The sequence below is a fragment of the Egretta garzetta genome, unplaced genomic scaffold (assembly GCF_000687185.1).
Source record: "Egretta garzetta isolate BGI_Z169 unplaced genomic scaffold, ASM68718v1 scaffold68, whole genome shotgun sequence".
Classification (NCBI taxonomy): Eukaryota; Metazoa; Chordata; class Aves; order Pelecaniformes; family Ardeidae; genus Egretta; species Egretta garzetta.
Window position 1 is genome coordinate 4,215,403 of NW_009260774.1, and position 18,556 is coordinate 4,233,958.

General features: G+C 38.2%; 1 protein-coding gene across 2 annotated transcripts in view; it reads left to right on the top strand.

The window, feature by feature from the left end:
* The window catches only part of NAV3 (neuron navigator 3), a 273,197-nt gene that overhangs the window by 217,718 nt on the left and 36,923 nt on the right, over positions 1–18,556 (top strand). For both annotated transcript variants that reach the window (XM_009646282.2, XM_009646283.2), the window contains exons 17-21: positions 5,208–5,249; positions 7,512–7,672; positions 9,543–9,731; positions 12,249–12,301; positions 17,033–17,056. In XM_009646282.2, coding sequence (XP_009644577.1) covers positions 5,208–5,249; positions 7,512–7,672; positions 9,543–9,731; positions 12,249–12,301; positions 17,033–17,056 — 469 coding nt within the window. The remainder of the gene's footprint in view (positions 1–5,207; positions 5,250–7,511; positions 7,673–9,542; positions 9,732–12,248; positions 12,302–17,032; positions 17,057–18,556) is intronic.

Here is an 18,556-nt window from a genome sequence, read left to right on the forward strand (position 1 = left end):
TGTATGATAACGATAGTTAAAAATACGCTGATATATGTGATTTGTAATTTGCACTGTGCCTTTTTAAAAATAGTAATTTGTATTGCATGATATGAACTGAATGTAACAATATTTCTTAGAAAGTTAATTATTAATAGTTAGCTTATAAAAACCTTCACTAATTTTTAGTGCTACATATATGGATGGTGAGGTCAATAGGACAATGTGGAAGAGTATGAATTTATGCCAAAGATCATATTTATAGAGAGGATGTTAAACATCACATTTAAAATGTTAATGGTTTGGCATAAGCTCCTGAGCAACCCCCATTACTAATACTTTATGTATTTGTTCAGTGACTTAATTTCAGTGGTTCCAAATACTTTGCCTTTGGCAATATTTTAAAGTTTCAGATTTGTCCATATGGGGATATTATGACTGAGTCCAGAGAGAGCCATTTATCATGCTGATCTGGCCTCAAAACAAATGTATGTACCTAGAGAAAATGGTGTCATTTCTTGAATTATAGCCCCAATAGGGTTTTTGCAGTTTGATTTTTCTGAAAGGTCTGTTACAAGTGCTCTGTTACTTCTAAACTCTTTTATACAGTAAAAGCAAAGTATTTTTTCACAACAAAAGCATTGGTTTGCAACATTAGGGACAGATATGTTTACCAACAGATTATGTCCTTTTTCCTTTGTAAACTCAGATTATAGTTGAGATGCCTCTGGCAATACTAGTTGTAGCCTGGCATGGCATAAGAAATTATCTGCAAAGAGGCTTATTCTTTTCCTTCAGTCACTCTAGAGCTTGCAAAAGACAGAATGAACAGTCTGTGCTGTGAGATATACTGATATAATGTAGAGACAAAATCAGAAAGACCGAAGCACAAAATGAGATACAATTACCAAACGACATAAATTCTATGCACAGAAAGCCTAGGGAAAGCTAAAAGAGAAGGGAAAGCTAATAGTAGATGATGCAAATAAACCTGGCTTTGCTTCGCTGAGGCATTAATTGCAATTTGATAGCTAGGCATCACTAATGGCCAGCATGCTAAGAGGGAATGAAAAGGTTAAAGACTACTCCAGTTTACTGGTACTGATGAACTTTTCACTTCTCTGCTTCAGAGACAGTCTGAAATAGCCCTGCAGTCATTAGGACTGAAGAGGTTTCAAGGGTTCTGTGCTGAGGAAGGAGTGAGGAGGAGGGCTGGGATGAAGGACGAGGGGATTGTGGGCAAGGCCACCTTGCCACGGTTCCTGGAAAGATACAGAGGATATTAAAGAAAATGGATTCAGTAACAGATAACATGAAATTTTTCATTAACCACCTTTTAAATAAGCCTAATTTAATTCATTTGGAGGAAAATGGGCTTTGTGAGTAGAGGAGAGGAATTAGATACAATAAGAAATCCTGAATTTAGTAAGCTTTAGGTGCTGTGTCAGAGTGCATTCTCACAAGCAAATGAAGGAAATAAAGTAAGGTGCTTGACTGGTTGGTAAAGAGTTATCAAAGACCAGTGATCAATGGTCTATTAGCCTGAAAGGATATAACAGGGCAGCATATATTCACACAGTTACAAAGTGGAAAACGATGAGGCTATTTTGCAGAAAGGAGACAGTGTCTAAGGGATCATAGTGTCATTGCTGGGACAAAGCATTTTCCCAGTATTTTGAAAATAAAAGTATTACATGTAAGTCTTGGCAAGTAGTTATCCCGTTCTACTTTTTCATGTTAAGGCTTTAACTTGAAGACTTTGGGACATCAAGCGTTAGGAAAGATTCAATGCAACTGGAAAGAACTGAGAAAATGAGACCAAAATCTCAGGATACGTCTATTGTTTCTCACCAAGGAGAGTAGCCCTTGTCTGCCTCCAAAAAGCAGTCACCTGCCATGGAGACAGCAAGTCTGCAAGGTCTCTGCTACACATTCCTCCAGGGATGGTCAGATGTTGCCCACACCCAGACTTGAGGCTACCCACCAAGCAATGGTATGGCATGAACACAGAGCTCCCTGACAACTGCTGTATTGATACAGTGTCAAAGTTTACTCCAGACAAATTTTGTGTCATTTGATTATTATTTTGTATGATATTCTTTATTTCTCTTTAACGAGAAAATGAGTTCAGTAAATACTAGCAAATATTTGCTTTTTCAGCAAAATTTGCATCTCCCTCAGGACTTTCGCTGGTTTTGCACTAGCAGTATTTATTTAGACAAGTCTACTCCTGTTGTTATAGCAGTGTAACTCCCTATGTGGGAGGACACTTGTATTTTGGCTTACAGCAATTTAGAGGGATTAAAATAAATCATAGAGGTACGTACACTCTAAAATAAAATGGTCTACTGGGGTTAATTGGTGAAATACCACTGCTTTAATTGATAAAATTTTCCAGGTGGACACATCACCAGTAGTTATTTTGAACCCTTAATTGCTGTTGGGCATTGCAGATTCATGTCTTTCTTCTGCTTGGTCTGAGTGACACAACAAGGGATGCATAAAAAATGCAGAATTATAGGTATTAATAGTGGTCTCATCAGCAATAAGGGCTGCATTTTAAGATTAGCAAAGTGGAAGTAGTTTCTAATTACGTGACTGGCTTGCTCTGGTTTACTTTAAAAGGATGTTTACTTTTGAGGGCCAAGAAAGTGCATTGAAATCCACTTAATCTCTTCAAGACTTTCAGTTGTTTTAAATTATCACCATCATTGATGGTTGTAGTTTTAAGGCATGAAACAGTGCATCATGAATCAGATTTTCTTGTGTGCTCATCCATTTGTGGAAACGCATTTATGAGTCCCGTATCAGATCGGTCCAGCCTGCCCTAAGACCGCCCTAGATGCTTCTTAGCTTGCAATAATTTGTTTTAGTCCTTAACTGCCGCAGCTAGATATAGCCCAGAGATACGGTATTTTGGCTCTTTCCCAAGTTAACCTCAACACCAAGGGCAGGTAGGAACCTGAGAATGGTCAGCCTTACTGCAGTTTCCCCCAGAGAACTTGCAGACAGTTTCAGCAGTGCAAAATAAACAAAAGGGAATGGAGATACGGTGGGTTTGATAACTTCAGCCTACAGCTGCATGGATCTTCCTGCAAGACTGCTTTTGGCTATTGGCATGGCAAAGGAAAGCATCAGGAATATTACAATATTCTCATCCTCACTTTATATTGGTATTTGTTCTGAGCCAAAGAGACAGATGCCATGAATGCACGGCTTCTTTCAGGAAAGGACTGACTTCTTTCATATCACCTTCAGAGATTGTTTGAACACTGAGGTCAGGCTGGTAGTGTCCTAATGGGATCACTGCACGTTACATTTCAGTTCTATTTACCAAAGGTCCAATTTCTGTAGAATTACATACCCAGCTTCTTGATGGAGGAATGCTTTTATACACTAAAAAGATATGAGCAGTTATGGGTCTGAATTAATAGTTACATAGAACCATAGTTAATAGTTTCATGCATGGGAGTATCTTCATAAAATTTTGTATTTTAAAAAAGCAAAATGAATGTCTACTACATTCCCTTTTATGCAGTTGCAATAACTCCATGCTCATGTTGAAGAATATTCACCGCCATTTCATTTGGGTACCTGAATTCAAAAGTTTTTTAACAAAACCCTATGGTCACTACTAGCCTATTTATCTGACTGACATGATTTTTGGCTTGTGGATTACCTTAAAGAAGCACTGATTGGCTCCTTTCTTTTTAGATAATGTGCTATAGATTATTTTGAAATACATAGAACTTTCAGTTAAAGTAATATTAGAAAATGTGTTGTTCATTAGGATGTTTGAAGTATTTGCAGAAGAAACTGGTTTTGTTATTATCATCATGTTTATTTGTTTTAAAATTTAGAGGTACATAAAGGAACATCGAGGCCCCATTCTTCTCTGTAAGGAACTAAAAAATACATTAATCATGCATTCAAATGTATGTCCCCTTTTACCAACCGTTCTTGGTCCTTTTAGTTATGTTGGGAGCAAAATGCTGAAAATTTAGTCCTCTGTCTGATAGAGGACTACTCTCACATGGACCATGATAGCTGGGCTTGTGCTGAAATCCTACAAAGTTTCTCCTTCCACTTGCTTTCTCCCCAAGGCCCTGATTAAACTAATAAAATCATCTATAAAACTTCCTGGTGGTAAGAGGGGTTTACTTCCATTAGTCTGAGCCCTAATGGTAACAGATTGTTAATGCCAACAGTATTTTCACTGCTCTTACCTATTTGGATCAAGGTTACATGGCACTGGGGTCTCCAGCACGCCCAGCACAAGACAACATCACTTTTAATAATGGCATGAGAGATTTCCTGTGTAGGAAGGGTCCTAAGTTACTGTTGCTCTCAGAGGTGTGATGAAGATAGGTAATAAAGAAACTTTCTAAAGCCGTTTTGCAATTTAATCCATATGGTGACAAGAAATTACATCCTTAAGGGAAAAAACATTGCAACACTTACTTGATGATAACTAGTTCAAATTCAACCCACGCTAGTCAGGGACCAACCTACCACCAAGTCTTTATAAGGAAATGCCCAGATGACATTTATTTGAACGAAGGCTAGGGGGTACCCTTCCAGTGATGGGGTTTAAATTAGGTAAACTCCAGCCCTAGGTCTCCAGTGATCCACTACTTAGGTCTCCAGTGATCCACCACTTTGCCACCATGTGCGCGTGTATATTGAACAGCATTGCTCTGGTGCCACTTTTCACTGTCCCCACCATCACCTTACTATGTGAGCCCCACAACAACAGAAAGCCAAGTGTCTGTAGATGCAGCACTCTACAAGCAGAGCTGTCATTTGGCTTCTGGCAAGGCCATGCTGTCTCTTAGCAGGTGCCGCAACCTTCATTTCTTTTGGAAATCTATTGGCGTATCATAGGCAACTGTGAAAAATAACGATTCATACTGTGACCATATGATTCTCACACAGCTTGCCGGGTGAAGCTGTAGGAAGGTTAGAAATGGTAAGGAAGGACTTCTTTCTGACTTGGACAGTCTCCAAATTACTATTGACCCAGCCCAGAGCATGTCTAGATGAAAAATGAATGTGCAGCCGTCCATGTCCTATTGTCCCCTCCAATGAGTCAGGGATTTATCATGAAAGATATATTAAAAAGCTTTAAACGATCTCCTGTTATGCACACATATCTAGACCTTTAGCATTTGTAATTCTGAACAGTCCTGTTTACTGTATGTCCTTAGGGATTTTTTTTGTTTTAACAGCATGCAGCTTGACAGAAATACACTACCCAAAAAGGGATTAAGGTATATATTTTTTTGAGCATGACTGCTACTTCTTTGATTTCTATAACTTTTTCTACACCGTCTTTCCTTTTCTTTCTCCTTTCATTGATCCTGTTTACAACAGAGTTCTTGGTACTTAGATTCAAAACAAAAAAAGTAGATTTTAACAATGGAATTTTTCTTTCCAATTCTGCCTAGTGCATAAATTTCCTTTCAAGATATACCATTGAAAGTGAATACCATTAAGCATAGTTTCCTTATGCAATGAATCTTAAAAGGCATTGAATCCTGGAGAGCTAAAAGAGACATATACAAGATACTTTTGCAATTCAATGAGACTAATTGTTGAAAACATTGAGAAAAGCAACATTTTAGAGGTGGAACTGAACTTGAACTCTAAATGCAAACACTCACGCAATTTGAGTTGAAGATCTAGTAAAGGGTAAGGCTAGAAAATACTAATTTTAGTATCCAAAGTTTGTAAGTATGAAATGAGCCCTGCTCCAGCTAGTCTTCTTGATCCCTGGCCAGAAATAGAGTCCAACTTTGCTACTAACTCCCCACTGATTAGAGCTGTCTTTGTCACAGAAAACGGAATTACTTTCTTCTGCACTCCATGGTTAAAAGAGGGGATCACTCGGTAACTTGTCCAGTCTCATCAGGCATGGCAGCCCACCTGCCTATTCCAGGAAGGAGATTTGGCAAACAAGGGTATACATGCATGCACACAAGCAGTCTGCAGCCTTCCAGTCACTGAAATCACACAGTTAAATCTCTTGAGTTATTGATAAATAGTATTTATGAAATTTCAAGATAGTGCTAAAGTGTTTCACTAGGTAGCACCTTCTGCTCTTCTGCATTATCCATTCCTTAAAAAGAATTTAATTGAATTTCCCATTATCCCAAATAATCACCCTGCAGGGGTACAATGGGATGACTGAGGTCTGTGGCTGTACGATCGTAACGGTGGCTGAAAGCTGAAAGTGAAATGGAGTGGGAAAACAGTTTATAGGCATATAATCCTGATCAGTTATGCCAGAAAGACCGTCAGTTTGATTTAATGTGCGGAGATTCCAGTCCAAGACCCAGATCCTGAATTCTCATTTTCCCATCTTTCTGATCTGATAACCACTGGGTAACTCTGCTCTACCACATTTATAAGGAAAGACCATAGCTGTCTTTTTGGAACGAGAAAGGAAGTAAATATTTAATCAGGACAAGATGTTTTAGAGCCGTAAAATATTGTACAAAACCCCAAGCACAACACGAGAACTTACATGTTCATTTAATCTGCTTTCTAAGCAGAAATACTTGTGCCTTGCAAGCCTGAAGCCAGAGTATCAAAAGCCCTGTCTGCTCTGCTGTTTGGGGAACCCTGATGGCTCATGACAGTGGTGAAGAAGGTGCTCATTTCTCAGCAGGAGACTGTGCTGAATGAAGCAGGCTATTGCAGACATTGCTGAAAGCAATCTCTTTGTTAAGACCCACACTGCCTGCACATGTTAATGTTTAACTACTGCCAGAATTGCCCTTCTTCCAGCCCGGCCAAAAGAGGCTGGGCCAGTGAGTTACCAGTTCTCCCTCTTGTGTCAAGTTGCACTTGTTTTATTGCTTTGACATAGGAAGCAGTTGATGAATGATTTGATTGCCACGCTTCTTCCTTCCAGAGAACTTGTTTCTGCTAATTGCAGATTTTTCCTGTCCCTTTCCCTCCCCCCAGTTTGGGCAGGACACAATGCCAAGTAGCATTCAGAGCGACAGACTTGCGCGTATGACCATGAGTAGCTGTCATTACCAATGCAAACTCCTTTTTCAGAGTTGTTGATCTGTTTCACTCCTGTCATCTAACCAGTTGCCCACATGATCTGTGGCAGATGTCATTTTGTAAGCGGCTACTCACATTTCTTGGCTTCTAGTCTGTCCATTCCCCATCCTAGACATACAGCTTCTGAGCTTCTGCATCAGCCTGTACACTTCCTATAGCTTTGAAGTCCTTTCCTGTCAACTCCGTTGTCTGTCTTCTGTGGTTTATCATCATATCTCTTCAAAGGAAGGGTATGGTGTTTTGGGGAGGGGGATGAAGGTGAAAGGGGTTTCAAATCCTGTACTTCTTCTGTTGTAATAAGATGGTAAATTTTACCCTGGTGATAATCGCTTGACTAGACTTGATGCTTTTCACGGGTTTTGTTCTATCTAACTGGTGAATTGTGTTTATGTGACACCTGTTTCTTTCCAAACTGTCACCTTGTCGTTGTTTTGAGCATGTCAGCTGTGGTTTTTCAGATATACCCCATCATCCCGGCAGACGAGTCAGGAGGAAGGCAAGGAATGGCTGCGCTCCCATTCAACTGGAGGCCTCCAAGACACTGGCAGTCAGTCCCCGCTTGTTTCTCCTTCAGCTATGTCTTCATCTGCAACTGGAAAATATCACTTTTCCAACCTGGGTAAATGCTGTTTCCCTTCACTGTTTCTCCCACTCTAGAACAGAATCATAAAATTGAACCACTCATATTTCTTAGTTTGCCAAACTAGATAATTTATTTTAACATGTCCATCACCATATTGTGGTACCTCACTAATGAAGGGAAACTCATAGTGTTTATCATGGAGTAGGCCAGGGTACCTCCTGTTCTGCATATGGAAAAAAAGCACAGATTCTCTCTATGATTTGCCCAAGGAGAAGAAAATCTGAGGCAGAGCTGGAAGTTGGCTACTAGTTCAAAGCTACTCATCTTTTAGGATTCACAGCCAGTAGGATGCTTTCCAGTGATTTTTAGTAAATGTCAACCCAGACACTAAACATTACTTTTTTCCTATATACAGGTTTGCTTTGAGATAGGCCTTTCCAATGCGTTTCAGTGGCTGGACCTGGCTACAACTGCACTGGGCCCAATCCAAATCCTACCCTTGAATGCAGTATAATATTTTAGGATGTGAGTCACATTTCAGATTTATTTGATTACAGGTCAAGATTTAGATTTGGTTCTTCTGGATCTTGTTTCAAGTTAATCCAACACAAATTTAGTTTTGTTAATAAATTTATTTTTTCTTTAGTGCTTAATAGAAAGCCATTTATTTGCACCGTGCTGGACACATACCTAGGTTCACAATGAGCTTTTGTGTTTTAGGTCCTTACTGTGGAATTAGCAGCAACCTTTGAAGCATTCACACTTTTGTCACTCTGTCACAGCTTATGGCATCTGTAGGTTACAATCACTCAAAAGAAATTTGATCAGACTACAAATGTTGGTCTTCATTACATATGGGAAAAGAAGTTGAACAAAGCCACTTTTAAAAATGAAATTGAATCCTGGCTAAGCAAGCCACTGCTTTGGATTTTCTCCATGTACTTGCAGTAGTTTTAGACACAGCTCTTTTTAAGCAGTGTTTCTCTTACTCTATCATTTTCTGCTTACAATTATCTTCTTTTTCTTTTTGTTCATAGTTCTTGTACTCACAGCAGAGAGGACTAAGATCAAGGGGGTTTAAAATTTATTTTGTCATTGTCTTTTGCTTCTTTCCATTATCATAGCCCTGTGGAATGATTTGTTCTCACAACACAGCTGCTCTGATAGTTTATGACTTAAGGCACATCTTGCATGATCTAAAATACAAGTCCAAACACTGAGGCTGAATTTGTATAGACAATTAGCTTTTTCTTCTAGGCATTGAGTTCATGTGGTCCAGGCACACCATAACCAGGCTTTACTTCCTACTGGCAAACAAAGTTTGCAAAAGCTTAAAGTAGGTTCTATCAGTGTTGTTCTGGATTTCAACCATGAGCAATCGGACTACTGTTTATTATGATGAGATTCAACTGGCTTGTGCAGGAATTGTAACCTAATATAGTGGTAGATGCTGTAGAAAATCAAAGGACGAATGTCTTGCATGTGCCAATAACCTTTGGTCTTGCCAGCAGTCGGTAATATAGGTATATAACAATAAAATACAGATACTGATTTATTAGAAGAGCTGCTTATAAAATACTTATGACTTCTTATTCCTTTTTAACTTTTAACTTTTGAATCTCTCCCACTGATTTTCTGTCTTGGGCTGTCAAAGTGAACAAGTGTGTATTCAGACACCAGTGTTAGTGTTACCATGTATTTTACAGGATTAGCCTCATCCATTTCCAGCTCCTCGGAGATCATCTTGTTCACCTTTTTGTGGTGGCTTTGTACGTAGGAATAAAAGCCTTTCATTTTCTTAACAGCACAAAATCCACCTAACCATGCTAGTCCTACATTACAATTTTGTGCAAAACAAAATTAATTTAATGGAAATGTGCTTCATTAATAAAGCTTTGTATTCCAGTGAGTCCAACCAACCTATCTCAGTTTAACCTTCCTGGACCCAGTATGATGCGTTCAAACAGCATCCCTGCACAAGACACTTCTTTTGATCTGTATGATGACTCCCAGCTGTGTGGCAGTGCTACATCCTTAGAAGAGAGACCACGAGCAATTAGTCATTCAGGTTCATTCAGGGACAGCATGGAAGAAGGTAAGACTGAATTACTATTTGGATCAGCAAATAGGCCCCAAAATAGACCTCCAAAGCACAGTAAAATTTAAAAAATATTTCTTCTGCAACATAAAAACTTAAATAAATTTGTGAAGTTTTTTTTTTTTTTAATTCTGTTGAGCTGGACTCCCAGGACTTCCTTCCCCGTGGAAGAGGTTTCTTTCACACAGTAATATGCAATGCTGTGTATATCATACACGTATAAATCCTTTGTCAGAAATTTTGGAGGAAAAGAAACCATTCTTGGAAAATTTTTTTATTCTTTTTGCCTCTAAATTTGAAGTGTCTGAGCATACCTTGACTACTGTGATTCCATGCTTTCTTAGCCCTACTTCTGTATTTCCTTTTTTTTTTCCAAATGCCAGTGCTACTTAGCATCCCCTTTCTTTTGTAGTTGCTTCATTTCCCCACTTTCCTGCAGCCTCCTACAGCAAACACTATGTGAACTTCTGTACTTAAAATCTGTCATTTAATCTCACCTCAATACTTTCATTATGCAGATATGACTGTTGGTCTGGTTTCTTTAATGCTATGTACAACACCTTGAATTTGGGGAATATTTTTGTCTCGGTTTGGGGTTTTGTTCTTTTTTAACCATAGAGCATCTGGCAACTCCTAATTAAATGCACTGTAACATTTTCTTCTGCCTACCATTTCTGATAAATCTGATTATTTGCAGAATTCCCATAAGCACAAAGTTCTCACACCCTTTAATTAAAAAGAAAAAACAAACCACAAAAACCAACCAAACACCAAAAAAAAGGAAAAAAAAAAACCACCCCACTAAAATTTAATGGAGATTCATTCTATAACATCATCTCATTGATCTTACTTACTGCTAAGTGATGACAATATAAATGGTCTTTAAACAAGCAAATAAAATAGTCTTCCCCCAGCCCTAAAGCTCATAGTTATGAGATAAAAGGGAGAAAAAAAAAGTCCTAGGTGAAATAAGGGACAACTAAAACTTTTACTTTTCAATTCCCTTTTCTGTATTTTAGATGCTATGTCAGGCAGACATCTGGGTATGTAACTCTAGCAATAGGGTGCAGGACAGCTCAAGCTGTGAGTTGCCAGCACAGAGAGGATGGCTGACTGCACAGAAGCACATCACGTAATTCAAGGACAGAGGTGACTGCAGACCCTTTGCTGAGGAACAGGAGAGTTATCAAAGGAAACACTGAAAGAATAATAGAGAAAACAAGGCAAATAATTTATGCATCGAAAAAGAGGTGTTAAATCTAAAATTTCAGTAATGGGTCACCAGTGGCTTTGCTGATTTTGGTCATGTTTCATACTCAGCTGGAGTGGATAACCATGATCAACCTGAGTAAATGAAAGTCAATGCAGCAATAATAAACAGTTTTCAGCAGTTTAGGGTCATTAGAGATTTACATGAAATGATGCTGTTGGAAGGCCAAACGTATTTTATTTAAGAGAGGAGCTCTGAGGAAGATTATAGTGAAAGAAGTGAGGTAATGAGTACAGCCACTGCATACAAGAGCAGAATGGGAATTTAGCTGAGAGATTTAAAGCAGAGACTGAAAAGCAAAGATAGATTAAAAACAAGAGGATTTCAGTGGTCAGTGTACCACATCTTTGTAAATGTTTGCCCAGTTACAAAATTAGATTTAAAGTCTATTTGGCTAATCCAAGTATTCTTATATTGTTCATTTGCCATACGGATGCCAGGTAGCTATTAAAGCAAAATAATTTATTTATCAAACCCTGGCAGATTATAAATATTAAACAATTTTCTATTGAAACAAAAATGAAAATAAGTACTGAAATAAATTATCTTCTTTAAAATTCTCTGTTGGTGTATCCTTCCTCAGGAGGGTCATTAGAAGCAGAAGGAGCAATTTTGTCTCAGTTTAGTCTTCACCTGCCATTTTCAGAGAGGCCAGAAAACCCATTTTTTGAGTTGAAGTGCTGCAACATTCACTCAGTGCTCTTGAGGTTGACTCTACCGATGATTAGTGGAAGTATAGCACCATGTCTTGCACTAACCCCTTCACATGGACTACAAATGCCAGCATGCATGGGTCTGCGTTGTGCTGAGGGGAGAAACCAGCTGAGCAAAGCCTGGGAACTCATCCCAGGGAATGTGAACTGTTTTGCAAAGCATAGTCACTCATTAAAATCAGTTTGCTCAGCTTTGGACAGGTGTATAAACAGCTCAATTTCTGGTTTCTCTAAAGAGTGTACTTATAAAGTGATTCATTGTCAAAACAACAATAGTGATGCTTGATTTGATGGTAATAATACTGAATCTCGCTGGCTCACTCTCCTATCTCACACACAGAAAAGAGCTTTTTTATGTAGAACAATCTTTTTAACTGAAGGAGAAAATATCAATAACTTCTATACTGATAGCTCATAATTGTTCTTTATGGAAGGTTGGTTCTCATTTTAAAAAGATGTTTAGTTATTGAGCTACGTGAGGGAAGTGTTATGCTTTCATCAATATTTCATGTTATTTTCCTTTTTTTAAAGTACATGGGTCCTCATTATCACTTGTCTCCAGCACATCCTCTCTCTACTCTACGGTGAGTATTGACATTTTAGAAAAAAAAATCTGCCTGCCTCTGTTCTCGTTCATTGTTCATGAAATTTTTGATGCTTTGAGTTTTAGGATTAAATTGCACTGCAATAAAGCAGGAACATTTATTTTCAACTTTGGTACTACTGTCATGCTATTTTAGAATACATTGTTTCCACCTTTTTATGTGATTTACTTAGAACCACTTAAAATCACCTAGTGTTTATTTTGAAAGCTAAAAAGAAGGTAATGGTCTGGGAGTCTCTCTTTAAGGGGGGTCCTTATGCTATTGTAGTTGATAATTGTGGGTACTTTTGCTTATTTTCAGCTAGTTTTCTAATTGCACACTTTACAAAGAGGTTTTGTCATGTTACTGTTTGAGGTATACTTCTTGGAAAGCACAAGATTGCTTCAGGGAACGGGAGATGCACTTTGCAGTTTAAATGTCTACTGATCTCTGTTGCAAATGAAAGTATTTAAATATTATTTCCAAAGAGAAGAGTGTCTTTAAAAATTACAGATCTTAGTTAATTAGATTAATTAGAATGAGTAATAATTGTATTCTAGCTTAAACAGAAGTTCCAGGTTTGAATTTTTATCTCTGTTTTATGACCTAGGTATCTTTTTCGAGATCTTCTGCATAATTTGTTGCTTCAGTTGTTCTACTAACAAGAAATCACCCATAAGGAAGGAGTTAAACATGTTTGGATGTTCCCTTGCTGATACACAACAGTTGCTTTGCAACCAATTCACTAACTACAATTACACACTGTAGTAGCCCTTTTTCACGGGAGTGCAACCCACTTAACTGCTTTCATACCATGCATTGATGAATAGTATGTCTCCTCCCCATATTTTCAGGTGTTGAATAGTGTCAGCTGACATCCTGGGAATGACATGGGCTCCTCTACCCAGAGCCAACACCGGTTCTTGTCTGGGAATACTGAGCCCATGCAGTCCGATGCATTTGTACCATTTGGTAGCCTTATCTCAATGCAAAACTCATGCTAGCTTGGAAAGTAGGTTGCATCCATGCACGATGTCTACCACAATGGTGCCTCTCCTAGTTCTGTTTAATCATAAAAAGGTCTATACCGGGGTATGTGTAAAACATCCTGTACACATGCATTAGATTTGTCAAGGCCTTAGCAGCAAGTTGCAAGAAATTCCAGTCCAGATCAGCCCCAAATTATTTTGGGGAGGTACAACATACATACAGACTGTCTGCATGTAAAGTATGACTAACTTTCAAACTAAAGTTTGTCATGTTTTGGTACTGGTCAAATCTTTACTATGATTTCCCTCTCTCTGAGACACTATGATCAATTCGAATGGGCGGTGCCCAAAATTACAATTTAAGCTTTGATATAAAATTCTAGAAGAATGTTATGAAACTGATAGATGGTAAAAATCAAATTACAAAGTGACACAGGGTGCTTTCAGTAGCCAGTCAGTCAGTAATTCTGAAATATCTCTGCTCTGATGTTGTGTATTTTAGCAAGGGTTTACTAATACTGTGTATTTATATAACCTGCTATCATTCAAGATTACAGAGTATCTTGGAAATATTATCTAAACCCCATGATATTAGAGAACAGTATTTTTCCTGCAAAAAAACTTTAAATGTTTACCCAAGTTCATAGTCTAAGCCTGTGGAATTTCTACTGAAACGTCTGACTGTGAATTCACATTGCAGCTAAGCCCCGCTCCAAAGTTATGGATTATGTAGACAAGGTAATGGAAGTTACAGAAAAATCTGTAAAGGGCAAGAAAGGAATTAGTATGACAAAATTACTAGGGTTGACCTTTAGGGATGATTTTTGATCAGAATTTCTTCTGCTTAATCCTCTCATCTAGTGAAAAAAGTTTAAACTTTTCAGCAATTAATCAGAAGATGATTCACAAGTGGAGTATAGAAACATGAAAGCTTGGCAATCAGCTGAAAGCAGAGAACAACGTGTCATTGTGGGATGATACCGTGCCGTGCCCCATTTCCTCCAGAGAGGGATAGCTTCTCAGGCACATGTAACTTGCTTTCAGCTATTACTAGATTCAAGGAGGAGTACAAGAGCCTTTTGCCTTACTTAAGTGGGCCAAAATCACTAATCAGAATTCCAAAGAAGCTGCCTTTCCATAAATGCATCAATCAAATCTATTTATCAGATTTCTCAAGCACTGGAGAGGTTCAAAGTACTAAATAAAGATCAAGATCTTTATGTATTATTACCAAAGGATAGCTGAAAATCTCAAAGTTGTTCTCCAAAGATTGTTTCTTTGAGAATTAGAATATGAGATTCAGAAGAGACATTTCATGATTTGCTGCCATTGCAATGAGTAAGTCCAATGAGGCAGAAGTTCTGCGTTCACCAGTATTTTCTCTATGTATTGGCTTTCTTCTTGACTTGCATTTGCATTTTCAGGACTCACTTTAATAGACTGGAAGTGTAGCTTGTAGAGGTACGCATGTAGGGAGACAAACGTTTGGTTTCACAGAAAAGTATGCCATGTAAGTGGACTTAGTAGGCTGTAGGATTGAAATACTGTTTCAGTTTTGGCAGTGAATATATCTAGCTCTCCAAGGAGTTGAAAAAGATGTGTGGTAGTGCAAATTATGATAGGTTGTCTCCAATTTTAATCTCCTCCTGCTCAGTAGGTGAGACACTGCAATTTGCACATATTTAGTTAATTGCTATATTTTCCGCACTGGCTCTCAGCATTAGCTACACTTAGAATCCCTAGACTTCATTAACTATGCTAAGCCAAGCTCAAAGGAGATGTGTAAGGACATGTCATTTGTATGCTAATATTTTAAGTCTTCAAAAAAGAAAAAAAAATTAATCCTTACAAGGATGAGTTTCATGGATATGTTGGAGAAGTAGAGGGAGAAAAAATAATATTTCTTTTTAGAGCCTTTTGAACCAATGGCTGAGTGCTGGGTTACACTGCTATCAGTATGAACTCTTGAGTAAAAACTGCTCAGATATATTTGGTTGTCAGATTTTATTTTTTATGTTGATAGTCTCCCCAGAATCCTGTCCTTTCTCTTTCATTTACTTCTTCCACTGCCCACAGAAGTTGACTTGTGGGAGCCACCTTTCTGAACTCTGGGAGAGAGGCAACGCTTCCTTGTACAGCGAGGGAGTCATCTGGTAACAACGTGTGGCACTGCCTTCATCAGTGGGGAGGCAGTGGTCTAAGGATGAGGGTCCATGTCCCCACACAGCAATTTTTTTTTTTTTTTTTTTTTGCTTTTCTTGGCACAGGTTTTCTTGGACATGGTCTTTCTTGAGCCCTGTGACTTTTCATGCACTACATGTTTGAAGTAACAATAATAACAGAATTTCAATTTTTTCAGTAGGCAAATCTCCTTTCTGTGAACATAGATCAGAGTTAGTATCAGTACCTGTGTCACATCAGCGCTGGCGAATAAAACAATCTTTATACTGAATCATTCCCATGTAGTGATGTGTCAGGTATTACAGTAGTTTCAGCCAAGAGCAGTTCTAAGTGTCATACAGGGAAATACCATAACCTCGCAGTATTTTAGTGACTGTTAATATATAAGCATGTATGGAAAGAGGCATTTTCTCAGCAGGTAAAATAAGAAAACATTTCTATAATAAATTATTAAAATTCTAACAGCATAGAAGTTGTGCTTAATAAAGGCTTAAAAAAGCAGCTATATTAATTTGTAATAACACAGATAGTGCCTGATGTCAGGGAATCTTCTGTGGAACTCTTACCTTGTGTTTTCTTAGCCTTTCTAGTGTTATTTATAGCTAGTTCTTCTACCCACATTTTCCTTTTACTGCTTACTTCTCTTCCAGACAATGTTAGACTGCTTCTCTGAACTTAGGCCACCTCAGATCATGGGGTGGATTGATTTCCAGTACATTAACTGATTCTTATTTTATGTTATGAAAGGGTTCCTCTCTCACAGCATGCCATTTCTTTCCATTAGAATCCCACTGAAGCAAGATTTCTCTGTCCACCAAATGCCTCCTAAATTAGACTGCTCCCATTCTTACAAATTTAATGACTTTCAAAGGTTTGCCTTGCAATGATCTTAGCTTGTTGAAAAAGACTGCTGAGTAAATAGCATCATTATATGACACAATACATAACAATATGGAAAATACCTAAAATCCTTAAATATTATTAGCAAGTTTAAGCTGAAACTTTAACATGCCTTGATAGCCCTTAATACTTTGGTCAATACTCTGTATGGAAGAACTTATTTTAAAGTGCAACTACCCCTTTTCCCTCACCTTCCCCCATACATGTTTTACTGGTATGCTGCCAACTTCCCATAGCAGGGATTAGTCTATTAGGAATATTGCTCAGTGTACAGTAAAGCAAATATAGTTCCAGGAGCCATAATAATGATTACGGTGTAAAAATGTGCTGGTAACAGACTAAGGTCCATGCAGTGCCGGCATAGTAAATTTTCTTTTGCATCTTAGAAATGTAGCTGCAGTTTCTGCAGTTCTGTTCCTGTTCTCCCTTTATCCACTGTTTCATGTTGTCAGTATGCTGGCAAACTCTTTTGGGTTTCAGCTGGAGCCTTGCCAAGTAAGTTGAAAAGAATTCCATTTATTGTTTTTACTGCATACCTTCCTTAAATGTAATGGATCCGTGAAACTATTCATTTCACTTCAGTGTAGCTGGCTTTTATTTTCTATTACCACAATTATGTTGCAGACAGTTTCTAAGCCATTTCTTCTTTGTTTTCTTCCAGGCAGAAGAAAAGGCACATTCAGAGGTAAAAACTTTTCTTCGTTTCTATAGTTGTGTATTGTATTATATTATTTTCAAGTTTATTGTTTACCTGCTATGGCTAAACTGCTGAGTTGCTGGGGAAAAGACACCTTGTGTCTTTGTACCACTTTTTGAGAAGAATTGGTAAAGAGCCAATGCAGCTTCTACTGCACTAGAAGGTGTTTTCTTAGCATCGTGCTGAAGAATGCCTCCTGGCTGAGGTTCTGAAAAGGTGAAAAGAATCAATGAGCATTGGGCTGCTGAGTGGACTTAATACCACTCTGTACCGGGTCTGAAGGACTGTGTAATTCTAGGTAATGTGCTGCCTTTCGAGAGAAAAATACTTCAAATGTTCACTTTGAACTTCTCTCCCTTACATTTTGCATTATATTAAATTTCTGAAACTGATCATTTTGATGGATTTCAGAGCAACGCAGATTGATTTCAGATATAAATCAAATCTGACATGGAAAACAGCTTCTTTCTCCTCACAGCGTATAAGAATGGGTGACAAGCCCGGGTCAGCAGCTGGATACAATTACAGCCTTTCTCAAAATGAAGTCCTGCTTGTATTAAAAGGGCATCAAGGAGTAGCAGCAATAAAATGCAGCACCAAGGGGTGCACTTCCACTTCACAGAGCCACATGCCTTCCAGCTCATGTGTTTATTCTGCTCCTATTTCTACTATTCTAATCAGAGAAAAAGTCAACTCAAAGATATTTTGAGGAAGTTGAAAAAATAAACAAATTCTTCCTCACTTGCCACAGCATATTTCAATATAATTTCCACCTGAATTTTCTAAGCTCCTTCAAGTTATAGCAAAGGAGCTGAAGAATCATGCCATAGCTCAGTAGTGTAAATGACAATTCCTCATTTCATAGCCCGTTATACAGGGCTGTATATGGAGGTGAAACATTTCTGTCCTGTGTATTTCTACATGGTGTTTTCTCAGTATCTAGACCTGCTCTGTGATGCTCTGGCAGAAGGTGTTGAACAGCACTTCATGAGAATTACCTTTGTATAGTTGCAGGAACATGATGAAAGTGTAATTTAAGAGGGAAGGTCAAATAGATGCTACTGAAAACCAAAGAGAAACTTGGGAGTGGCAATCCAGGATGGAGAACAGCTCAATAACGTTTCCTTTGCTCTGAGCTACTGTAAATGACATAGCTATATTTGTATCATAGATGTACAGGAACTTGTTCATTCTTAAAGCTTGTGCAATATTCCCTGATGGCTTTCATGGGAGTCATAAAATTAAAGTACTGCAGTAGTCTTTACTAGTGAATATTAAGTGCTCCCTTTCTCAGGCTAGTCTTTGACATTTTACTTCTCTGGTCTGTAACAATTTCTTTTGTGTCTGAGTATGAAAGGGGTTTCAAAGTGAAACTCCATGCTGTGCTTAAGTTTAGTGCAATGCCTGGAGTCCCTCTAAGATCTTAGGTAGGGTTAAATGAGCTTAAAATCATGTGCAGTCTTCATGCTAGATATCTGTCCTAGCTGA